General features: G+C 50.5%; 1 protein-coding gene and 2 long non-coding RNA genes across 7 annotated transcripts in view; 2 read left to right on the top strand and 1 right to left on the bottom strand.

Moving 5' to 3' along the window:
• The first annotated feature begins 12,401 nt into the window (after positions 1–12,401).
• On the top strand, positions 12,402–14,231 carry LOC141407154 (uncharacterized). The gene is made up of 2 exons (XR_012414682.1): positions 12,402–13,776; positions 13,868–14,231. It is a non-coding gene; the product is annotated as an uncharacterized lncRNA (long non-coding RNA).
• Positions 14,230–25,532, bottom strand: part of ATP10A (ATPase phospholipid transporting 10A (putative)) — a 182,847-nt gene continuing 171,544 nt past the window's right edge. For 3 of the 5 annotated variants that reach the window (XM_065547640.2, XM_005559016.5, XM_073995296.1), the window contains 6 exons: positions 22,741–22,866; positions 18,363–18,563; positions 16,096–16,176; positions 15,912–16,016; positions 15,232–15,419; positions 14,230–15,085 (listed from right to left, as the gene is read on the bottom strand). In XM_065547640.2, coding sequence (XP_065403712.1) covers positions 14,467–15,085; positions 15,232–15,419; positions 15,912–16,016; positions 16,096–16,176; positions 18,363–18,563; positions 22,741–22,866 — 1,320 coding nt within the window. In that variant the 3' untranslated portion in view covers positions 14,230–14,466. Of the gene's footprint in view, positions 15,086–15,231; positions 15,420–15,828; positions 16,017–16,095; positions 16,177–18,362; positions 18,564–22,740; positions 22,867–25,532 lie in introns of all 5 variants that reach the window. The other 2 variants (XR_012414681.1, XM_065547642.2) reach the window with 2 other exon arrangements.
• Positions 18,175–25,268, top strand: LOC135971737 (uncharacterized). Its single transcript, XR_010587961.2, has 3 exons — positions 18,175–18,230; positions 21,779–22,067; positions 22,308–25,268. It is a non-coding gene; the product is annotated as an uncharacterized lncRNA (long non-coding RNA).

Raw genomic sequence — 25,532 nt, 5'->3', positions numbered from 1 at the left:
GCCCCATCACAAGCAGGAGAGACACACAAGTCTCTGACTATGGAATAAGAAACCCTTCTACGGTAACAGGGGGACCCTGAAGGCTGGCGTGGCCCCAGCCTAGAGGGACAAACTGCCTCTGACTGTCAAACTCACTCTGCACAGGCCTTGCCGAGAACCTGAGTGTTCCCCTGTGGGAATGAGAGAATGTGCCCAGCCCAAGTCTTTCCTCTGACATTGGGTGTATCCTTCACAGGGCTAGTCTGCTGGTTTGGTAGTTAGCCAGATGGAAATGACCTGAAACGAAGTCTGAGTCCTCTGTCTCGCCCATCTTTGAATCCATTCATTCATTTGCTTCATCACTCATTCATTGTAGAAATAATTATGGAACGCTCTGTGTGAACCAGGCACTGCTCCTGGCACTTGGGATACTGAAGTGAACAAGACAAAGACAAAGATAACCCCCAAGTTCATGGCAGGGCAAAGACAAGAACCAAAGAGCATCTGTGTAAAAGTGAATTAGAGAGTTTATCTGAAGAGGGTGGCAGGCATGGAGGAAAGAGAAAAGCTTGAGCCTAGTAGAACAGGTGGGGTGACCATGAGTATTCCATGGGGTCCAGGGGCCTCACAGAGCATGGAGGAGCAGGGCCTGCAGCTCCCTAGTGTGGCGTGTGCCCCGCCATATGCAGGAGGTCAAGGAGATCTGGCCCCCTTTGTTGGAAGCAAATGTCGGACTGTGAGTGCAGTCCCAGGGGAGTGAGTGCAGGGGTTGGGGGTGGCAGTGGGGAGAGGCAGTTGCATCTGGACACATTTTGAAGCTGAACTAAGAGGATTTCAGAAAGGATTGGATGGGGTCAGAGATGGGGACAGTAAGGGAGGGATGGGGTCGGGGTTGACCTGGGATGTGGGGCCTGTGAGCTCAGGAGGTGTCTGTGCGGAATGGAAAGGTGATTTCTCACTTCATCCAGGCCACATGTGGTACCACGTCTGAATGTCTGCACACTTGAGATTCAACTGGACCCCTCCGGGTTACCCAGAGCTTATTTACGGCTGTGATCGTTACAGCTCCCTTTCATATTGGGCTCAGATGTGTTGAATGTATCCGACTGAGAATCTGAACGAACAAAAACGATGATGGGACCGGAAAGGCAATTGCTGCCGGAAAATCATGGCCTTTCCAACTTCAGCGTTCTCTGCCCCAGAGGCAGGTTTTCGTTTTCATGTGAAACTTCAGCTACTGTCTTGGAGGGGGTGGACTTTTCATCTTCCAGATCTGGGGAGGAAGGTTATATTGAGCATTATGGAAGCTGCTTCAGATGCAGATTTTAGGAAGACCCAAGAGAAGAAAATAGGTCTCTATGACGTCACTTCCATATGGAAGGGAGCTTGGAACAGATTTCCTAGTGCACAGTAGTCTTGAGAGAAGTCACCGTGCTGTCTTCCTCGTTCCCACTTGCTCTGCCAGAAGTGATACCCAAAATACTCCTTCTCGATCGACACTACAAATATATCCCTCTCTCCCAAGAAGCTCATCATGGCTCTGAAGTTCCCAGTTCATGAAATTAAAATTTATCACTATAGTTTTCTTCCCCCGTTCCGAGACAGAGTCTTGCTGTGTCTCCCAGAGCTGGAGTGCAACGGCCCGATCTCGGCTCACTGCAACCTCCGTCTCCCGGGTTCAGGCAATTCTCCTGCCTCAGCCTTCCAAGTAGTTCAGATTACAGGCACATGCCACCACGCCCGGCTAATTTTTGAATTTTTAGTAGAGACGGGGTTTCACCACGTTGGCCAGGCTGGTCTCGAACTCCTGACCTCATGATCCACCCACCTTGGCCTCTCAAAGTGCTGGGATGACAGGCGTGGACCACTGTACCCAGCCTATCCCTACGGTTTTTAAGGCTCTATCGAATGGCTCCATTTTACCTCTCTCAGCACATTTTACACACAAATGACAAACATAATCATAATCAGCAACATAATAAGAGGCCTGTGATTCTTTGTTATTTTATGTATTTATTTGTTCAGCAAGTATTAAGCACCTACTGTGTGTAGGGCATTGTTTTAGAAGCTGAGAATACAATGGTGGATCTAACTCCAGTCTTCATGGGACTTATAATCCAGAAAAGGATCCCAATAAAAGAAGAATCTGTGTCCGGTAGAGTGTTGGGTGGTACAGATGAGACACACTCAGAGATGGCAAACATGATGTCTTACAGGGACTGACCATGGGCTTGAGGCCCCAGTAAGGAGTCAGCCCAACAGTATCTGGATAATCCCGCAGACATTCAGGGTCCAGGACACTAGCAAGACCCCAGGTGAGGCCAGGCCAACAGGTAAACAGGGTCTAGAGCCCATGAAGCATGATGGTGAGAACAGAAAAGAGGTGCCTGCCGTGGGCTGATGCCCTGCGCCCAAATGTCTGGTGAGGGATGGTGGTGGGCCAGGGCTTCCTGACCAAGGGAGGTCCATACACTTGGGTGGGAAAAATATATTTATTGTCACTAATCTCTAACCAAAAGTTAGCATTTATTTCCAATATAAATGTGCAAAATAAACGACTGTAACATTGCCAGTACTGGTAGGCAATGCTTGACAGATTCAGCAAATAAAAAATACAGGATGCCTAAATAAATTTCAGATAAACAAAAACTTTTAGTATATCTCACGCAATATTTGACACGTACTTACACTACAAAAATTATTCATTGTTTATCTGAAATTTAACCTGAACTGGTGTCCTGCATGTTCTCTGGCAGCCGTCTGTCCTGGGGACTCTGTCCCCACAGCCATCAGCTATTTCCATTCACACTACGCTTGTTGCGGTCATCCTGACACACGTGTGTGCTCATCACTGTTCCAAAACCGCAGCAGCTGTGAAACCAGGTTCCAGATGATTTAATGCATTAATAATGCACATATGTTGTCATATAGCAAGCTGGTTTTTTAAAACTTATTTTGCTGTTTCAGCGTCATTGGTTTTCTCTGTCACCTGACGTAGTTCATTTCATACACTTAGAAGCATGAGTGTGAGGAGTCCATGGTCTTCCGCAGATGACCTTGGGGATCCACGGCATGAAGACAGGGAAGGCTCCTGCAGTGCAGCACCCGTCACCCCTTCTCCATGAGCCCAGGCCTGACTGCATCCACCACGTGCCCCCGAGGCCACACCGCCTGTGCAGTATGCTGGCCCTGGGGGAAGGCTGCCGGATCCTGTGCAAGCCCAGAGAGCCACAGATTGACAGGCCTGATGTCAGCAGTCAAGGCAGTGGGAGCCCCGCAGCCTGCACACGTGGAAGATGGTCCTAGCGCACCTTCCAGTGGGTCCCGGGGTCCTCACAGCCCCAGTCCCTGCAAGACCTTCCCCTCACAGAGTCAAGGATCGTCTTAGAGGCTGAACGGGGTGAAGAGACTTGGGGATGAGAGCAAGGAGAAGCAGCCCTACTGAGGAGTAGCCCCAAGAGGTGCCTGGAGGGGACGGGATAAACATTAAACTGTTCCTGCTACCCAGTGGGTGACAGCAGACAGGCAGGAAGGGCAGATGATTCTAGAGAAAATCCACCACATTTGCTGGTCCCAGTTTTGTCCTCATGGCGCATACCACTGTGTGTATCTCTGTATATGTCTGGAGGCCTGGGGCAAACCCATCCCTCCCTCCCTTCCGCACAACTCCACAGTACTAAGCCCCTTCTTGTTACTTTACTTTGGGTCAAAGTTCAATGCCTTCTCCTGATGCCAAGGTCATATTTGCACCCACTCTGGTTTAGATCCACCCCAGCCTTCCCTCCCTTCCTCCCCCATCCCCCCTTCACCGCCAGCCCCTGCCCCATGTGGCCCCTTCGCAGCACTTGATGACACACCTGACACTAAGCTCATGTCTCCAGTAACGCACCAAACTCACCCAGGACAGGACAGGGCCCAAGTGCCCAAGTGTGGAGCCGTGAGTGCACTGAGGGTGCTGCAGGGGCACCCGGGCCCGACACAGGCCTGCCGCTCAGTGCACACTGGTTGAACGCGTCAATGAATGGATGAGTGAATTGAATTAGACAGTGGGTGCTACATGAACCCTGATTTAGAAATAACATGGGTCCCCCCAGAATTACCTTTAAAGTGTTTGTTTAAATTTACTTTATCCCCAGAGGCCAGGATCTGAGAATGACAATCGGTATGTCTATGCACAAATGGAATTCATATTTTTGACTTACATTTGGAAATTCCTGTTTGTGGAACCTTTCCTCCACCGAGATCCTAGAATGTAGCCATGAAGACTCATGCACCAGCCTGCCTGGGCTCTAGTCCCAGCTCCACCACGTGCTGCCATGGGACCTGAGCACGTTCATTACCCTGGCTGGGCCTCGATGTTTCCCATCTGCACTCTGGGTGAAATTAGAATACGTTTTACAGGCTTTTATGAGGGCTGAGGCGCTCCATCTGCATAAATCACTCTGATGGATGTCTGCCTCATCATGAGAGACACGTCAGCAGGTGCTTGGAGGATGCTGCTCCATTTGGTTTTGAAATGTGTGGGTGTCACATCACATTAGGTGGCTGATCTAATGGTCCTAATGGAAGAACCTGAATTCCTCTCCCCCGTCCCCACGCCCCAGTCAGCTGACTCCAAAGCACAGGGATGCAGCAGAGATGAAACCGTGTATAAAATACATGTATTTAGATCCAAGAATATGGTTCGCATCCAGCTGCTCCTCCCTCCCCCTAACCGTGTAAGGACCAGGCTGCCACACAGAGAAACCTCGGTGCTTCTGCTTCGAGAGAACCAAGTTCATATCACCTCCATCTGAAACAGTTTTATTAAAGCCACATACAGAGCCCACGCAGTCGTGGGGTGTGTGTGTGTGTGTGTGTGTGTGTTGAGCGTGGCATTCGTTAAAGCCCTCTCAGAGGTTACTCACACGCACCTTCAGCCTGTGGGCACCCACTCACCATCACTTTGCTAGAGCATGCTTTACACTGTGCGGTGCTTCATAAGAGCACATGGAAACAGCTTCTTCAAAAGGTGATTATATGTAACTACATATATATGTGTATTTAGGAAAATATGGGACAATTGTCTTGGAGACGACATCCTCATTTAAAGAGACGCCTCTGTAGCCCTGGGCTGGGGTCTCTGCATTTGATTCCCACCCCTGGCCGGATTTGGGAATCCCTGTCAGGGCTGGGGGAGGGAACGGGAACGAGGGAACCTCCAGAGGGAGGGGACATGTGATCCTGGTTCCTTGTGCAGGATCCCCAGCAGGGAGGCAGCAGCCGCAGCCCCACGTGGCCAACCCGCGTGAGAAATCCAAGCTAAAAATAGCCCGGAGCCTCACACTCTCCGGCTCAGGCAGGCACGATTTTCCCTCTAGGGTTCAGAGCAGCATTAGGAGTGCGCTGACGGTTTTGTGACACACCAGAAGCGTTGGCTTATTCTGATCTGTCACTGGAATACACCACGGGCTTGGTTTTCCTTTAACTCCAGTGCCGTCCGATAAATCTGGAATGTGCATTGAGGAACGCCAGGGGGGCGTTTCCTGGGTTCGGGGGCAGGGTTTGAGGATGTGAAGACCTCTCCCCAAGCCCCCAGAGTGACCAGGCTTTGTGCACACAGCCTCCTCCAGGAGGAGGGCCCCCGGTCTCCGAATGTGTCACGTACACTTCCTTTCAAGGGGTCGCTATGCGGCTGCTTAGGTGCAGCCAAGAATTGAGCTCCTTTTTCACACAGAGCAATATCATATTACCTTTCTGTTTTCAAAAAACAATGTGTATTATCTTCAGCAGTAAAACTGCATGGTTTGCTCTCAGGGCATGGTTCAAGAAGAGACCAAATAAAGGGGGGCCCTGGAGGATCTTTAATAAATTCAAGTTTTAGTGTATAGACCTAATGGAACCTCCTTTTATTGAATCTATTTATAAATGCTGAACCCAGTTGCGTGTGTTTGGAAAGCTAACATTTTCCACACGAGACAGCTGGTGGAGTGTGTGCTCTTCGTGCTAAAAATAGGTAAACCCCGAGGAACATATCTGCGCTTCCTGTTGTGAGACGGTGCAGATGTTCTAATATCAAAGATCAGAATGACATTTGCCAGTTATGAAAATCATCCTCAATTAACCGTGAAAAGTACTGTCTCATCTATCAGATAATTTCTCCCTCTCTCTCCTCTCTCCTCATTTCTTCTATGGGATTTTTGAGATGGAAACTCCCCACCTTAGTGGGAAGGGAGGGATAAGGGGCAGAGAAATAAGAAGCAGGTAAAAACTAAACAAGATGCTACCAAGAGGCAGTAATTCCTGCAAAGGAAATATAGTGTGTGTACAGCAGAAGCGTCTGGCTGAGGGTTGGGGAAGGTGTCCCGGTGTAGGTCTGCAGAGGCCGGCTGGGTGCCCCAGGGGAGCTGTCCTGCCCAGCGTGGCTCTTCTGATAGCTTCCGTCCCCAGGTGTCAGCCCCTAGCTTTCTCTGGGAGAAAGTGGGAGCTAAAAATAGCAGAATGACTTGCACTGGACCTCCACGTCCACGTGTTTCCTGCATCTCAGGCCATAACTCAGGGCAGAGATTTATGGCCACCTGGGTTCCAACAAGTTACTCAGGGCTTCCCAGGCGGAGCAGACACATTTACTGTCATGTTGATTTTACAAGGAGATGAACTTTCAGAGGCTCTGGAAGCGAAGGGTGATGAGGCAAGCCCTGCCGCCAAGCAGGCCCGGGCTGGAGGCCCTGGCAGCCTCTCCGAGCTCTGTCTCAGAATCGAGTGCTCTGAAAATATTTTAATCTAAAATTGTATTCCCTAAGGTGCTCTTGCCTTTTTTTTTTAATTAAAAAATTGTTGTGGTAACTTGCACATACATCAGATTTATTATTTTAACCACTTTAAAGCATATAGCTGGTTCCGGGGCATGACGTACCTTCACGCACTGTGCAACCACCACCACCGTCCATCTCAGAGCTTTTTCATCGACCTAAATGGAAACTCTGTGCCCATTAAATACGAACTTCCCTTCCCCCCTTCCCAGCTCCTGGCAACCCCCATTCTTCTTCCTGTCTGCACAACTTAGACTATTCTACGCACTGCATATAGGAGGGGTCACATCATCTGTCCTTTTTTTCTTTTCTTTTTTTTTTTTTTGAGACAGAGTTTCACTCTTGTTGCTCAGGCTGGAGTGCAGTGGCACGATCTCGGCTCACTGCAACCTCCACCTCCTGGGTTCAAGCAATTCTCCTGCCTCAGCCTCCTGAGTAGCCGGCATTACAGGCATCCACCACTGTGCCTGGCTAATTTTTGTATTTTTACTAGAGATGGGATTTCACCATGTTGGCCAGGCTGGTCTCGAACTCCTGACCTCAGGTGATTCACTGGCCTCAGCCTCCTACAGTGCTGAGATTACAGGCGTGAGCCACTGCGCCCAGCCTGTCCTTTTGTGACTGCCCTCCTTCACTCAGCATGCTGTCCTCTAGGTTCATCTGTGTTATACATGTGTCAGAAATTCCCTCCTTTTAAGATAGAATAATATAATATCCCATTCTACGTAGAGTCCATATTTTTGTTTGTTCATTCATCTGTCGGCGGACATGGGCTACGTTTACCTGTTGGCTATTGTGGGGAATGCTGCTGTGAATATGGAGGTGTAAGTATCTGTTTCAGTCCCTGCTGAGAACTGTTTGGGCAGATACCTGAAGTGTGACTGCCGGATCAGATGGTCACTCTGCCTTTGATTCTGGGAGGAACTGCCGTATTGTTTCCCACAGCAGCTGTGCCAGTTTGCATTCCCTCCAGCAGCACACAGGGCTCTGGAGCGTCCACATCTTCACCAGCTCCTGTCATTTCTTCACGTTTAAACGATCCAGAAAGCCTTCTTAATGGGGGTGAGGTGCTATCTCACCGCGGTTTTGTCTTTCTCTATTGATTAGTGATGTTGAGTATGCCTTGACTATCCTTGTTATGAGTGGTGATGACCAAAACAATGGAAAAAACTCCTGTAGGATATGTTCGATGGTTGTTTTCAAGGGTAGACTGAGGGTAAGAAAAACCATGGTGCCTGGGAAGGAGAAGGGGGTCCTAGGGCAAGATGAGGTGTGCAGAGAGTTACTAGTTTAAGGACCGACCTGTGGTCATCGCTCCTGAGACACTTGTACAGATGTGTGCACGGCTACATCCCAAGTGTAACACCCTGGGGTAGGAGGAGGAGGAGGGTCACAGGGGCAAGGACTAGTGAGCAGGGCCGGTGAGCAGGGCCGGTGAGCAGCACACAAGGCCATATCCAGGGCCCCTCAGTGGCTCTGAGGGTGTAGGGTGGGCTGCTACCCCAGCGGTCAGCCGTGAGGATGAACTGGAATCTCGTCCCAATGTGGAGGGTGGGTTTTCGCGGAGCAACCCACTCCGGTTGGGCAGGACAGCTCGGGCAAAACCTGCCCGGCTCCCCCACGGCACTGGGCAGGGCTGGAGGAGGCCCCTGCTACCCACTGTCATGGACACTCCTTGGCAGAAATTTCAAATAAGCGTCAAGGAGAGGTAGGACTTCCTGGGTGTCAGTCTTATGCAGCTGCTGCTCCTGTGCCAAAGGCTTTCAGCTCCACCAGCTGGAAAAGAGGTACGTTTTTGTCAGGACTGTCCTCATACTGCAGTTTGCTCTCTTCAGTTTCAAACTACTCTAATGTGTCCTCGTATCTGTGGCCACACACATAGGACTCTCACAACCATGCACTGGACCTGACAGCTGGGGGACAACGTTGGCCTTCCAAATGACAGAAACGTCGCTCTGCACCGGGCCAGGCTTCCAGAGTGGAGTGTTCTGAAGGACTCGCCCTTCGTCACTGTCACCCAGAGAAGGCCTTGCACACCCTTTCTTGCCTGGTTTGGCTCATTTTTTGAGACTGTCATGCTCAAAAGTCCCGAGAACAATAAACTATTGAGATTTTTTTCCTTGCATTTGAAGAAGGGAGGTGGTGGCAATGCTTCTCTCTGGGGGTCTTAGGTGAAACATACAATTTCCACTGGGCTTAAGAAGCCTGTCTTGGCAGCCTGGCTGGGCTGCCTCAGTGCCCCACCTGTCCAGAGCCATCCTGGTCACCTGCATGTGCAGGGACCGAGGGAGACAGCTGTGAGTGTGTGGCAGCCATGGGCATTTGCTTGGTGGATATTTCCTGGCTCCAGCTGTGCTGTGTTTGGGCCAGGGAGCGTGATGGGAGATGAGGAGGTTGCGTGTCCGTGGACGATCACCGCCGTTAGACTGATGAAAAGAACGTGACTGCAAGCCTTGGTGTGTGTCCCCAGCCGGGGACGCTCTCCATCAAAGTGCATGTGGGCATGAGTTTCATGGTGCTCTGATGCCCCAGCACGGTTGGAGGGCAAAGAGGAAGCTCGCCCGGGTCCCCTCAGGGCTGCCGGGTGATGAGGCAGAGCCACTCATGCACCGTGGGGTCAGGGCTCTGGAGGTGTTTTCCAAACAGAATAACCATGGCAGCTTCTTGTACCCCAAAGGCCTGAGAGTAAAGGTCTTCATCACAGGCCTTGAGCTTGGAGGAAGGAGATTCAGGATGAGAAAGACGCGTGGCACTACCTGTCTACACACCTCTAGTGTCTTCCCAGCGTAGGGACTGCTATTGATAAGAAATGCCTGGTTAACTCCGACGGCCCAGCTAGTCAGGACCCCCTTCTTTGTTGTATTTAGTGATTGTGTCCCTGGCCAGTCCCCTTTAGAATTCATGGCTTTGGGAATAGTAAATAAATAAAAAGAAACTTGGCGGCTTCATCCCGAAAGTACAGATGGGTCACCCTGGCTGTCCAGAGCCTGTCTGCATTTCTCTGTGGGTTATTTGCGGGAGGAGCATGACTGGTCTGTCTTGCATTATTTATTATGGTTTTTTGGTCATTTAACTTTGAGATGCAAACATAAAATCTGTAAAACTAAAAGATGTCCCTTTCTAAAATAATCGAATTGCGAGCTAGGAAATACCACTTTCCGCAGTAAAGCACGAACCTGCCTGTAGCGTTAGAGAAGGTAGCTGTGCCGAAAGCCGGAAGAGAAACGGGAGGACAGCCTGGGGCGCGGGGCCTCCGCGGTCTCCCCACGGTTACTGTTGCCCTCCAGCCAGAGAGGCTGGGAAAGGTGAAAAGCAGACAGGTTTGCAGTTCAGGGAACAACCTGGGCTTTGTGTGCTGTTTTCAATAAGAGCAGAGGACGCTGCAAAGTCCTCATTAGGAAGAAAACGTTAAGAGCCGGCCGAAGTCTGCCCTGGCTGTGGGTGTGGGCGCGCTGCTCAGGGAATTTTGGAAGCTGCGGATGGTCTCCCGGCAAAGTTGGAGGCACATAGTGTACTGGTTGGACCTGAGCCTGGGCCTGGCTCAGGAGGTGTTGGTTTGTGCCGCCCAGAGTCTGAGCCAGGTCGTCCACTTTCCAGTGAAGGCCTCCAGCTGTGGTTGGATTAATGAGGACCAGAGAACAGCAGGACCATTCTACATGTCCTGTCAACACTGTTGTCACTTCTGTTGTTCCAAAACACTTGCCCCAGGTTAGGTATAAACTAAGGTCAAACAGTTTCGAAGTATTTTAGTGCTTTTAAATACAAACATGAGAAGGGATTCATTCAGTAAGACACCAGGTTAGGTTGAGATAAAAAAGGAGTTGCAACAGGAAGATCCTCTGGGTGGGGCTCGCAGGGCCCGTGTACCAGTGGCCACGCCATTGAGAGGCCCCGGAGATGGCTTCCCTTCTGAGTGAGATGAACCCAGGGGCTGGGAGGGAGGGAGCAACGAGGCTGTCTTCCCCAGGGCTTGCTCAGACCGCCAAAGGCCATCATTTCATTAAAGGAAAACAACGCCAGGCGGAGCAGGCTTACGCCTGTAATCCCAGCACTTTGGCACGCAAAGGCAGGCAGATTGCTTGAGCCTAGGAGTTGCAGACCAGCCTGGCCAACATGGTGAACCCCCATCTCTACAAAAAATACAAAAATTAGCCGGGCATGGTGGCAGGTGCCTGTAGTCCCAGCTACTTGGGAGGCTAAGGCAGGAGGACCCTGTGGGCCTGGGAGGTAGATGCTGCAGTGAGCTGTGATCGCACCCCTGCACTCCAGCCTGGGCAACAGAGTGAGACCCCGTAGGAAAAGGGTAAGGGGGAGAGGGTGGGAGAGGGGGAGGGAAAGGGACCAAAAAGCTGGTGCTGTCAAAGTTGACTTTGTGATCCACAAATGTGCTCTCACCCTGCGTGTGGGAAGCTGCCCTGGACATGGGCTCTGCAGCAGTGGCAGGGTGAACGCTTACGAAAGTCTCTGTGCCTTCGAGGTAACAGTTCCAAACAGGGGCATTCTCAGTAGAGATTCGAGGAAAGCAGGAGGAGGGCGGAGCTGAGTCCCAGCCCCTTACTGAAGGCACAGATACAATGAGGGCAGGTGCCTCCTGGCCAACGAGTCAGGGAGCCGGGACCCTCTCTGTGCTCACTGCTCTTCCGGGTCTCTCCTCCTGCTCCTCTCTGCACTCTGCACCCCTCCCTGCGCCTCCCTGGCCTTGCACGGCTTGGGCAGCTTCTACGTGCAGGGGAGAAGCTCTGCTTGTAGTTACATCCAAGCACTTGCCGCCATGCTGGGCCTGCATTTTCTAGTCACAAATAAAGAAATTGCCTATGTCCCTCTAACTCCTACACCCACTTTTTTCTCTGTCTATTCTATAAATGACTGAAAGACAGTCTGGGTATATTCATGCTTTGTCTATTTCTCCTTTTTGTAAATTTTAGTTTCATGTATTTTAAAGCTCTGGTTATTAGGGGTGTATCACTTGGGCGATTCTCATGTCCCAAGAAGCCGGCCTTTTTACCATGATCACATCCCTCTTTATGGCCTGAAGTCTATGTTGTCTGATATTAATATAATTATGTCTCCTTTCTTTTACATATTGCTTATATGTAAAATTCTTTTGCACCCATTTATTTTCAACCCAGTGTCTTTATACTTCACACGCCTTCTTTTGAAGAATGCAAGTCTTGTTATATTAGCCAGAAATTACAGAAAATATTAAATCATAATGGGTTACAGGAAGCAATTGTCCTTTACCTCTGATTATCACAGGACTGCCTTCAGCGTTTCACGTTTACCACTCATTCTTAGATTCTTCAAACATTTTCTCAGCGTATTCCAACTGGTAGGTTCTGTGCAAGGTGCCAGGGATAGGGAAGAGGACATAGTATCTGACCTCCAAGAACTTAGAATTAATTGATTTTGACTTTGACGAGTTAGGCACACTGTACAATGTCCAATGACTAATCCAGCTATTTTGTCACCAAGCCTTAGGAAGCCAGCCTTCCTACTTATTTTAGATTCGTTATTAGGATTTGGTAACCTATTTCACCTACTGCTTTTTTTGAGATAATCATGAAGTTCGCCCCCATATTATGTTCATTTTGACATCAAACTTAGTTGCTCAGCATGAATTGTTATAATTGTGGATTTCTGTGAATACTCCCCATCCTAAGAGCAGCTGTCAATGCCCTTTACAACATTTATTTCTCTCAACTGACTGTGGGATGCATATTCCTGAAGCCAGCGCCAAGGTCATTCCGTTTTCCAAGAGTGAGCATCTACTCTCCAGAGGAGAAAGACGTCCTCTGAAAGAAGGTAGGTGTGTGCGCAGGATCGTCTGGAAGCTGGGCATCTGGAACTCTCAGATACACACGTAAATACGCGTCTGCTCCTTGCACTTGGTGCTCACAACCATTCCCTTAATTCAGGGAGCACTGCCACCTTCCCAAGGAGATTCTTTTCCTATGTGTTGTCCCAAGAACAGAGGAGGTGGCATCGGGCTGGGCAGGGTGGGGATGGCTGTCACCTTCAGTCCGAGATCGCTGGCTGCTGAAGCCCCCACCACCGCTTTGTCTGCCCCATTTAACAGGGCACAGAGATTCCTCTGACGCCCACTCATGCCGCATCTCAGGTGTTCTGAGGGAAGTGGATTTCTCTCCCAGCTCCAGCTGGGAGTCCCAGTCAGGACGTTCCCCTCCATTTGCCAGTGAACGGTTCTGAGGATGTTGTGCAAGCTCTGCAGGGTGAGGCTGAGGAAACCGGGACTCTGGAATGTGGAGAGAGGGGCCCTCTGTCTCTTCTGAACAGTGACGCATGGATCAGTCCTGAGGGTGACTCCGGCCAAGCATCCCCAAGAACAGAGGCAGCCCCAGGACAAAGCCTGAAAGCCAGCCCCTGAAAGCCAAGGGAGGGATAAGGGAGAAAAGCCCAGGTCTGAGTTGCTGAGTCCAGGCACCCTCTCTTGGGACCTGCACTGAGCCTGTGCCTGCTTTTCTGCTGGACTGGAATGAGATGCATTTTCTGTGACTTGCAATGGCCCACACTCCTTGTGGAATGAGCCATTCTTTCCTGATATGCTGTGCTCAGGAATTTCTTTGTCCTCAGATCCTATGCCCTCTCTGCATTGCTGTCCTTGAAGACAGGCACCCAAACAGGCCCTAGGTCTCTCCCATACAACAGGAAGCACACCCTTCACAGCCCCAGTGCTGAGCAGAGCCAGCAACTAACAACTGTTTGACAAGTAGAAAGGAGGACTCAGAAGAGGACATGCCACAGCATTGCCTGGGATTGTTATCATTTCCTCCCCTTCCTTCTCTAGTTTTAGAGGGACAGAACTAACGGCTCATTAGAAAAATGCCTGAAGTCGGCCGAGCTCCTTGGCACACGGTGCTGATGGCCTGGTGCAGGCTGCCGCGGTGGCCGCTGTGCAGCAGCCTTGGTGTGTGCCAGGCAGCTGTTTTCTTCATCGCCTCTAAAAGGACTTGCCTTACGGAAGTGCCCTCAGATCATACTCTGTGAGGTCAGCTATTAATCATTTCATACACCAGTGGTAACTGGACACACTCTCTTTGCAAAGTGAAGGTTGTTTATTGCTTGTTATGATTTAACAGGCAAAATACTACACCAGGCTGTAACACCTAAGTGGTCTTCGTGAAATGCCTGCCCGGAACGGAATGCTGGGATGCACGCAACCATGAATGTTTCCTGAGGTCTCCTTTCCCTCACCTGGATAACGCAGAGCCCGGCCCTCCTGTGTCGGTGGGACTGGAAGCCCGTGGGGGACTCTGCGTCTGGGGGCCACGTGCTGTGCCCTCTGCCATCTCTGCTCACTGCTCCCCCGTGTTCGCACCTGCCTGCATTCACTGAGTGGTCACACGTTTGTACCCAGGGAAAGCAGGGCCATGCACGTTGAAGAAAACAAATCACACTGCTTGTTCTTAAAAATGAGATGAAAAAATAAATCTAAACACACTTTTCAACTGTCACTCTTCTTTAAACTTTTATATATGTTAAAGCTCTTCTTTTTCTTTTCAATATACTCTACTCAGAACTTTAAAAAATAAACTTTCTTTTTTGGTACCTCTTGTTTCCTGTATTAGCCTGGGAAACATTTAGCAATACATCTCCCTAGAATTCTTCTGTGCAAATAATAAACATAAATAATATTAACATTTATTTATATATATTAAAAAAGGCCATTTCAAGGTTTTCACTGCGACCGCCTTGAAGATGCTCCTATAAGTAGTCTGTGGTCCGGCCCCTGAAGTCCTGATCGGCCTGAGTGGGGCTGGACAGCAAGTCCACGTCCCGTTTGTCCATCGGCAAGCTGCTCCGTCCGGGCGAACTGTAGGACGCTCCCCAGCCTGCTGACCAGTGACCAGGAGGAAATCCAGTTGAGTAAGCTGAAGGTGGGCAGGCTGAAGAGGGAAGACAGCGGGGTCACCCTGCTGGTGCTGGCAGCTCTCACCTTGGACTCCTCAGGACACCCTCCCGGGACAGCATCCCCTGGCGTGGAGGACCTGGGCGCCGGTGCACTCAGCCTTTCCAGCAGGGTGTGCTCCCTCAATGCCATGCTCATGTCCATTGTGCTGGGCTCCCCGCTGGCCTCTGGGGAGCAGACTGGCTGCTGTGTGTGCCAAGAAGGCTGGGACAGGGGCACAGAGACGGTCCTCCCTGCTGAGTGCTCGGTTCCTGAGTCCTTCGGGAGGCATCCCTGAGCAAAGGTCTCTTTGGGAGTCCTGTGTCTCCTGGGGGACTTCCTGGCCAACTGACGTGCTAGCTGAAGTTGGGTGGGGAAAACGCTCCCCTGAAGGGATCTGAAAAACAATCTAGAAAGAGCACATTAAAACAAAAGGTTAGGTATTGCTGTGGGTGGTGTCTTTGAGCTTCCAGAGACCCTCACAGGGCAGAAGCAATGCCAATGCTGTCTGGGCTCACTCGGGGCTCAGCGGCACCATCCCACTCCGACACCCACCTGGGCAGCAGTGCAGCGACAGGTGTCATCAGGCAAGTCAAGTAAAACACTGGGTCACCCAGTAAGGCTTGCATAGTCCAGTAAGGGTTGGACGGAGGATAGCACGTGGCACAAGACGCGTTGTAAATCAAAGCCACGGTGAAAAACAAAAGGACACTGAAGCCACACGTTATCCAGTTGAGCCAGGTCTGAGGGGGAATGAGAAAGAAAGGGTTTTTATTTCCACCTGAAAGTGACAACAATGACAATTACAAAAATGCGCCAGTCATCAATGAGCAGGTGTGAGGTTCTGAGGCCTTTGGACACACTGTGGTCTATGACACGGGTCACCGGTGGGACTCAGTGAGGCCTCCGGAACCCGTGGACCACCCTGGGAGATGCACAGGAGGTGAGATGGAGTCAGGGGCGAGAGGGCAAGACAGGAGGGAAAGGAGAGAATGTGGTGGTGGAGGAGGGAAAGAGGCGGGAGGGAGATGAGCATGGCTGGGGACGTGCGAGCATTGGGCTGCACCAGCTCCCCACACCACAGGGCTCGGGAACGTGTCACTGTCCTTCTCATCACACTGAGGTCAGCTCTGCAGTCTCCTGTCTACTCACATCGACCTCACGAATCTGCAGGGAAGTGTAGGGTCCACGGCATCAGTGCCCTTCTGTGACGTGGCCACGCAGGCGGCGCTTACCCAGGTTTTGGTCTCAATGCCGAGGTGCAGCAGGAAGGTGAGCAGTGCGATCGTCACGATAGGGGTCCCCCAGGTGAACAGGTCCACGTTCGAGTCATAGTAGGCCTGAAAGACAGCGGGGTCCTGGATCTGTAGGTCCCTGAAGGCAGCTGGTAAGAAAAACTGCGCCCGGGGGCCAACTTACCAGGTAAGGAATGGAAAAGCAAACCAGGCTCTGGAAGGTGGCGTCAGCCATGTTAAACCAGAACGTTCGCGGCCGGTATTCCTGGGACACAAAAACAATCAGTGATGTTACAGTGAAGTGCTGGCATCCTCTGTGAAAGCAGTTAGAATAAAAGTGGAGTCACTTGTGTTAAAAACAACAACAATAACAACAACAAAAACCAGCCCTGAGGAAGAGAGCTGGGAAAGGCCATGAAGGGAGGGTTCTTATGCATAAATGTCTGACAACAAAAATGATCAGATCCACAAAAAATATGTCTGTAAGGACATGTGCCCAGCAACCGTCTGTCCAACCTCAGACAGGCATCATTTTTGTTGTTTATCCTTGTAGCCAAGGAAAGAGCATCTCAAAACAATCATGAAGTTTTTTTCCTTTAAATACATATGTCTTCCTTTACCTCCCTAAATATGCACATAGTTTACTGCAGCACACATATTCCCATTGCAATGCCCTATTCCCGAATACACACCATTCTCTTCTAGAGAGCCTCTCTCTGTTTGCTGTTTAGGTTGACACCTCGAATGACATTTCCTAGGATGCTACACATAAGCGAATGCACAAGGCAAGCACCCGGGGAAAGCTCACTCTCTCAGGACTTCTGGAGATGGGAGGCCCCAGAGGCCTGGCGAAAAGCACCAGCAAACACCTACAAAACTATCTGCAGCCGAGTCACTGGGAACGCGTGCACCAACAAGACGGGCTTCAGTGGCTCCAGGTTCACAGTAAAAAGATGAAACTGGCCGGGCGCGGTGGCTCACGCCTGTAATCCCAGCACTTTGGGAGGCCGAGGTGGGCAGATCACAAGGTCAGGAGATGGAGACTATCCTGGCTAACATGGTGAAACCCCGTCTCTACTAAAAATACAAAAAAATTAGCCGGGCGTGGTGGTGGGCGCCTGTAGTCCCAGCTACTCGGGAGGCTGAGGCAGGAGAATCGCTTGAACCCAGGAGGTAGAGCTTGCAGTGAGCTGAGATCGCACCATTGCACTCCAGCCTGGGTGACAGAGCGAGACCCTGTCTCATAAAAAAAGAAAAAAAAGATGAAACTGCTTTCTATATCTTCCCAGGGAACACGTCTCTCGAGTAGGAATAGCACCTGAAATTCCAGGCATTCTCCCCCAGTTTGAGCCCTTGCATTCCTTCCACTTTGACCAGGTTTTGCCTCTCTTGGTGGCGGGTCCCTTAGAATGTTTCTTAAGAGTGATTTTAAAATCACACAATGGACGTGTCCCAATGTTAAAAGCAAAAAACTATATGCCCATGGGCAGAAATGAAAATAACCTTGATATAGATGAACAGTCTCTATTACCCGGGTGACCAACTGTGTATTTGACCCTGCCAAGTCCGAGAGCAGCTGGCACGGGACCTGCAGGACACAGACTGGGGAAGGAGCTCTGGCTGAGCACTCAGGGAAAGTGCTGGCTGGGCTCTCGTGGGCCACCTAATTCCACAGGACAGGACACACTCCCAGCGTCTTTGTTCTGCAGGTGACCGTGGAGGCTGAGGCCTGGCCAAGGATGGGAATTCCCCTGAAGCAACAGGTAACAAGCAGAGGCCCCGCTCCCCTCCCTGGCCCTCCGCCTCCCGGCACCCCGTGCATGCAGCCTGCTTCTGTGGGAACTGAATGTTCACAGAGGTGGCCAAGGGAAGTTAACTCACCAGTGAATGAATCTGGAATTAGGGATTATTGCGGGAGAAATGAGACTCCATGTTCTTTTTACCCACATGGAATAATTCAAGGCAAAGAAAAGCCCTTACTGTTTACTTTAATGGCTGGCTAGAAACAGCTGGTCATGAGTGTGTGAATCTACGTGGTATATTAATGTCAATATGTATTTAAATCTAGTTGCTCTTTCAGTGGCTCAGTGGCTTCCCTGTGGGTTTGTCTTCTTGTTAATTCCAATCAAAGTAAGTCACATTTTCTTCCTTGCTTTAGAAACATCCCCCCTCCAGCCTCAATGATCCCCTGTGACTGACTTGGACTCTGGGCTTTCCCTGGACTCCTGGAGACTCTTGGAGCGGGGACAGTTTTGCTTACGACACTCAATGCACCGCAGCCAAGCAGAGAGCAGCCCTTTTTCTCCTTCCTCTAGCATGGTGAGTTCTAGAATTTCTGTTTGTCCAGGGTGTCCATCTCCCCCAGGGAGGCTGGGGGACTGGCGCTTTGGAAGAGTGAACGTGGGGGGCAGAGCTCAGGAGGCGGAAGGCGGAAACTCCGGGGAACTTTACCTCCATGTTCTGGCCACTCTTGTAGAGCTGTGGGTTGGTCTGCAGCACGTTGGCCGGCACATCCCTGTCCAGCACCCCAGTCACGAGTGGGGGAAGCGACGAGAAGAGCAGGTTAAAGAAGATTAGATACCACTGGTCAATCATGGCAGATGCAGAGAAGCCACAGAAAAACTGGAACCAAAACAGGAGGCCCACGAACATCTGAAATCGAGAAAGGAAGAAGAGCAACAGGCGAGTCTTCAGTCATTGCTGAGGATTCTCATCGAGGGAGCTGACAGGCCTGTAGTGTTTCACAGTCAAGATTAACTGTATTGGCAGCAATTCTTCCAAAGACAGCTGCGACCCTGAGTCCTGCTGCCGGCCTCCGCCTCTCCCTCTTCCTCCTTCCCTTCACCCTCCTCACTCCCTTAAGAAAGAAGAACTGGCAGTGGGAATTGGGAGTTTCCGGGAGCAGCCCTTGCGGGGATGAGGTTTTGTGTTTGACAATCTCTGGATCATTAACATAAAACAAAATCAAGGTTTCACAGGGCTCTAGGGCTGCTCACATTTCAAGAGGGCCAGTTGGGTATGAGCTGTGGCTTCTTCCCTAGCGGCCCTCCTCTGTCTGTGACCCCAGACAAAGCCTACCTGTGGCTATATCTCTGCTCCTGTCTCCTCTTTAGTGACCTGCATACTCTCTGAGGAGGTGCAGTGGGCAGTGACTGACTCCCACTGAGGGGAGGACACACAAAAGCACAATAGCAAAGCCAACGACCTCATCAACGTCGCTGCGGTGACCTGATTGTCCACGGGGACCTCTGCTGGGGGGAGAGGGAGAGGTATCATCTCTGATCCTCATAGCTACAGCTACCCGGCTCAGCAGAACAGGAAAGTGAGATTCAGGGAGGTGGAACAGCCACCTTCGGCCCCTGCTCAGTGGGGTGGGAAGAAGGTCAGATCTCTTCTCACTATTGCTAGATCCCTGAATATCAGCGGCCTGAGTGCATTTATACGGTGGGCATGACAGTTCAGTGATTGCAAAGCATTCTAACACTCATGAGCTACGCAGCTGGGCACAGAGCATGAACCCCTCATTCTCGCTGTCCTTGCTTATGGCATGGACATACCAATGACACTCGGCCAATGCAGCTGCTGTCAGCATTAAGAGACCCAATGCATTTCGAGCACTCACCAGAGTTCCTGGCGAGCTATCGGTGTGCACCTACAGTGTGTGGTGGTGAGTGGCATCGTTAGTTCCCTTGCTCGGGGCCCAGGCAGGGCGAGTGCTCTCACCCCACATACAGAGAGGGAATTTGAAGTTCCAAGACATCAAATGACTTGGCTGAGGTCACGGTGTGAGTAAGAAGCCCAACTTGTTCAACTGCGATGGGTCTTGGCCTGGAGGGCAGGTGCAGTCCCAGCAGGGAGCTCTGACGCTGGACGGACGTTCTCTGCTGGGCACCGCAAAGCTTGCGCTTGGTGCTGGAGCTGCAACTATCTACCCTTTTGACCCTGACTCAGTCACTTCACCTCCCTGAGTTTTTGGTTTCTTGACTTGAAAGTGACTTGTGAAGATCATAAGAAACAACAGTTTATGTTGAAATAACCCACCATGCCACATAGCCTCCAAGTCCTGTGTCAGACAATGATTTAAATGTCTTAATCTGCAGCCTTTCCCCTACACACTGAAAACTAACATTTGGCTTTTATTCATTGACTTTCTTCCCTTCCTCACTCCTACGGCTGGCTCTCGCTCACTCACCCCCACAGGCTTGGCCTAGTGAGTCATCGGTAACAAATGCAGTCAAGAGAAAGAGAAGTACTCAGATAATTGAGATTTTTTTCCTATAGTACCAAAAAGCTTTCTTCCCAAACCACTGTTGCTATGGAAACTTTTCTTCTCCGCTTTTTATCGGAAAGAAAGGCCAACTTCTTCCTAAAACTAATGAATTTCTCATTTCAGGAGGCAGAGTGATTATCCTTGAAGTCCTCGTGTAGATTAACGCTTGTTAACAAAGGTCTGGCGTTTTTATGGAATAAAAACAGGCCCCCTCTTCTCCTCTCTGCAGCCTTCAATGGGGAGGGACTCATCGCAGGAAGCAGGAGGCTGTGCCCATTCTAGGTGGCCACTGGGGGCTTTGTTTGCATCTGAAATGTCTAATGCTTTGGCCTACATCATTCTTGCCCTCCCTTCGATCTGAGCCATTTTAACTGGGAATTAGGGATCGGCTGGCTCAACCCACAGGCTTCGTTTTGTTTTCTAAGATTTAAAAGAAGACTGGACATGGTGGTTCATGCCCACAATTCCACACTTGGGGAGGCAGAGATGGGACGATAGCTGAGACCAGCAGTCTGACACCAGCCTGGGCAACATAGCAACACCCTGTCTCTACAAACTAGAAAAAAACAGCTAGGCATGGTGGCCTGTAGTCCCAGCTACTCAGAAGGCTGAGGCAGGGAGATTGCTTGAGCCTGGGAGTTTGAGGATACAGTAAGCTATAGTGGCACCACGCACTCCAGTCTGGGCAACAGAATCAGATCCTGTCTTTAAGAAAAAAAAATCCAAAGAAGAAATTAACTTGCTCAAGATCTCACAGCTAATAAGTGATAGAAATGGCGCTTGGATTCTGCCCTGCCCACCCCCATTCATCCCTCCACTTCTTTGGGAGCTGAGAACCTCTAGGCTTACAACTGTGTACTCGAGGCCTCGAAGCTCTGGGGATTCAATGCCAGGCTGGGAGAAAGGAGGCAGGAGCCGGCAAGCCCAGGAGTGGTGTGACACAGCCCTCCTCGGATAGTCCCAGGCACAACCTAATCTGAATTAATGTCGGACCAAACCCAGAAGTTAAACATGCCCTGACTGGGTCTGAGCATCTGTATGCATTTGCTAGAAGATGCTCTGAAAAATGAAGGGGGTGGGCACGAGGGGGAAAGAGAGGTTGGGAAAAGAAAGGCAGGTGTAGCCTCCAGAAAAACAATTAAGAACATGGAGAACCAGCTTGGGCAACATAGCGAGACCCTGTCTCTACAAAATAAAAAATAAAAAATAAAAATTAGATGGGCGTGGTGGTGCGCACCTGTAGTCCCAGCTGCTTGGGAGGCTGAGGCTGGAAGATCACTTGAGCCCAGGAGGTTGAGGCTGCAGTGAGCTATGATGGTGTCACTGCACTGCAGCCTGGGAGAAAACAGTGAGACCCCATCTCAAAAAATGAAAAGAAAAAGAACATGAACAACCAATGAGAGTTTAGAGCTAGCTAACTGGAGAGTTTTTATGTGGAACTGGAAAGAGAATACGGTTTTTATTTTGTTTGTTTTTCAGAAGAGTGCAGGATAGTCTTGACACTGGAGCTCTGCTGTTTACTCAGGTAGATTTATGGGACTACCCAGGAAGATGACTTATCCTAAGAGTTTATTTTGTCTCCTGTTTGTACATTCAGCCAAAAGCAGCAGCAGCCCAGCAACTCCTCAGTAAAATATCTAGAAATCGCTTACAAACGGGTCAGAGCCCTGAAGCGGCCATGCGGTCCGTCCTGCAGGGCTGTGGAGGAGCCCATCTGCCAAAGCAGCAGTGAAAAAGGAACTAGGAGTCCGACGTGAAGATCCACATGAAATGACCAGGCTGTCTGCAGAGTCCCCAGAGAGACAGAAATGTCTGCAGCCAATCTGCCCTGGGTGTGACTTTACAGCACGGTCAGTTCAGCTACAGACTGAGCTCATCCGAGAGGGGTACGTCTGCTCTGCAAGCCTGGGAGGTGGGAGAGAGTGGGAAGGCCCCATGGGCACCCCCTTCCTGTCGGGTCTGAGTCTCCCTGACCTGGGGGCTTGCCGCCTGTCGCCTGTCCTGGTGTGGGTGTGTCCCAACAGAGGCCATTCAGTATGGGAATCAGAGTGTGGCTGAATTCCCTTATTCTGATCCCAGACCACAAAGCACACTTGTACTGATTGGATTTTTCCTGTCTACTCTAGAGAAAATGCTGACTAGAGGACTCCTGTTTGGGGATACCTGAGAAACCCACGGACAGAGTGGTTAGGAGCCTGGGAGGAGGAGCCGGGCGGCCTGGGCTGAATGCAGCCTTGAAGGTTTACCAGCTGTGTGCCCCCGTGCAAACTGCCAGCCTCATTACTACACCCCTTCTCACTCTGTAGCCGTCAGTGGACTTGCTAGTGTTATCTACCTGTTTCCACCACCTCTCCATAGAGATGCAGCTGCTCTCATGCCCCTGAATTAGACTCTGAGCCTGCAGAGCGCAGAGCCAGCCCAGGACAGGGGGCACTCGCACAGGCACAGGAGGATGGAGCAGATGGGAGGCCGTGGACAGCCCACTGGCCTCATTCAGGCGATGGTCCTAAGAACCGAATCTTCCAATCCCAAAATTCTAGGCAGGTATCCAATACCTACTGTGTTTTTGTAGAAGAAGTACAGCACCATGTTGGCAAGTCGGGAGTAGCACCAATGCCCGTGAAGAATCAAGAGCCTCTCCAGGTATTGGAATTTCGGCACCGCAAAGTCGCTGGCCATCACTGCCTTCAAAGGGAGAAGGATTCCTGTTACTGGCGATGCCGACCCGGTGTAAAGCTTGTCTTCTCTTCTCAAAATGCAAGGTACACAACAGGCAAGGAAAATTCCCGTTCCGATCACAGTGGGAGCGTGGCTGGCCAGGGTCTCAATTGCTGTCATCTCCCTCAGCATCTCCTTCCATTACAAAAGAGGCAATCTCGCCCAACACGCTAGTTCAGGGATGTCACCTTATAGGATTCATTTAAGCTTTCAAATGTGTGTCATTAATGGGGTTTAAAATGTTTTCCTTTTCCTGCTGTTTTCTCAACAAATGAAAAAACACAGAGATGCATGGAGTTTATCTGCCTTTCTTCACCCCTGGACGTCATTTTCCTCTAAATCGGTCCATGATCACAACCCAAGGATGACCCCAAGCTGCTCCTGCCATATGTATCAGAGACAGACATGCCCTGTCCTGGGAGGTGCATTTTGGGCTGTTCTCCCCAGGAGCCTTGGTGATGGGCAAGGCCAGGCCCACAGCTCCACTGGCCTCCCACACACTCCCAACCCAGGACGCCGGGTGCAGGTGGTGGCTGTGTGCAGGAGGGAGTGGAGAAGACATTTCCTCCATGGACAGGCAGGACCCTGCCGTGGAAGATTCCCCTGCACATCATCAAGCAAGGTGCCTACGCGATGAAGCCAACTAGGCTGGAAAACGCCACCAAATGATACCTTTTGTCCCCAGAATAATTTGAAACCCACTCTACAATAAATGTCTTCAGGAAAAAAAAATCAAACAAAATGGCGGAAAAAGTTAGATTTCTCCTTACCATCAGGTTATTCTAAACAAAATGCCAATCTGCCTTTAACATCTAACTGATTTCCCTCTACTCAAATAATATGTAGAAAGCAGTAAATTATGCCTCAAGTGGTATGCTTGAAATGGAATAGTGTCATGATACACAAAACCTTAGAACATCAATTTTCTGAACCAAAAGTTAAGGATTTCACAGCAAATGTCCCTCTGCCTCTTCCTGTCAACACATAGGGGCTTAAAAGTCTTTTCGTGTTCTGTAATGCTTTACTCATTAACCCCACGATTCATTCTCTCAAAAATCATCTCTTAGGACTCCACTATTGCCAGCCACAGACTTGGAGAAACAGATACCATTAGACACAGTCCCCGTCCTCCACAGAATCTGTCTGAAAAGTTCAGTCAAAAGGGACAAGTGTTAAAAAGAGGCTGATGGCCTGCAAGGCCAAACTCTAGGCTGCCTTTGAAGAAGAAACCCCCGCCCTTGAGAACCACAGTCAAACCCCTGCTGAGGTCGCCTGGCTTGCCAGCCTTCTGCAGCCCCTTCCTCCCCTAAATCCAGGCCTCAAATACAACGCTTGTCCTTCCGTCAGAGTGACCTTTCCAAAGCCTCTCAGCTTTTCTGGAAATTTCAGGAGAGCAGGATCGGAGATGTTGGGGTCATCTTGTATCCCTGGCTCCCAGCCAGCCTTGGCTTTAGAGGGTGCAGGAGCTCACAAAGATGAGCCCGAGCTCACGAAGACAGAGCTTCCTGGGAGCTGGGAGATCTCCTCTGCTCCTCCTGCCCCCTGCCTGGGACAACCTCCCCACCTTGGCTGAGCTGGGGAGCACCTACTCCTCCTGTCTGACTCTCCACGGCTCAGCTCTGACAGCTCCGGCATCAGCATCCCACAGCTCGTCTCTCAAAGGGCTCAGTAGGGACTGACTAAAATGCAAGCAACAGGGTCCCAGTGCTGGAAAACCCAAGTGCACAGGATGGTAAGGAAAGGTATCAAGCCTGGTCCCTATCTCTCCGAACACATCCCCAGGGAGGATGTGCAGCTTTACATATGTGCGGAAGTGCCCAGTAACCTCCTCCCCAGCAGCTACGCCTGTTCAAAGCTGCACCTCCGGGCACTTGCCCTGTGGCTCAGCTGTTCCCATCACCTCTCATGTACGCCCCAGGGCCTGGGCTGGTGTTCCCACCTAGAGGAGGGGAGCAGGCATGGCAGCTCCGGCCCCTCCCCAGCCACCTGCTCAATATTCAAGTGTCTGATCCAGAAGATGTTTACTAGTAGAGTTTCCAAGCATATGAGGTCAATAGGCACTGCCCCCATCAGATTTTCAGTACAGGAAACCGTGAAAACAGAAGCAACGCCAAAAAAGTCAGAATGAATGAACTACAGTTGACCCTTGAACAACACTGGAGTTAGGGGCGCCCCCGAACAGTCAAAAATCCACATGTAATTTCTGACTCCCTCAAAACTTAATTACTAAGAACCTACGGTTGATGGGAAGCCTTACTGATCACATAAACAGTTGATAAACACACACAATGGAATCTACATGTATTTCACATAATCACGACATACCTACCTTTTCCTTAATTTTTTTTTTTCCTTAAAAAAAAAAGAAAGAGAGAGAGAGAGATTGGGTCTCACTGTATTGTCCAAGCTGGAGTGCAGTGGTGCAATCATAGTTCACTTCAGGCTCAACCTCACAGGCTCAAGTGGTCTTCCTGCCTCAGCCCCCTAAGTAGCTGGGACTACAAGCATGGGCCACCACGCCGAGGTTTTTGCATTGTTAGTAGAGATGGGGTTTCACCACATTGCCTCACTGGTCTCAAACTCCTGGCCTCAAGTGATCCTCCCACCTTGTCCTTCCAAAGTGCTGAAATTAC

This window comes from Macaca fascicularis, chromosome 7 (assembly GCF_037993035.2).
Source record: "Macaca fascicularis isolate 582-1 chromosome 7, T2T-MFA8v1.1".
Taxonomy (NCBI): domain Eukaryota; kingdom Metazoa; phylum Chordata; class Mammalia; order Primates; family Cercopithecidae; genus Macaca; species Macaca fascicularis.
The sequence above is the reverse complement of the archived record's forward strand: the minus strand, read 5'-3'. Positions and strand labels throughout refer to the sequence as shown.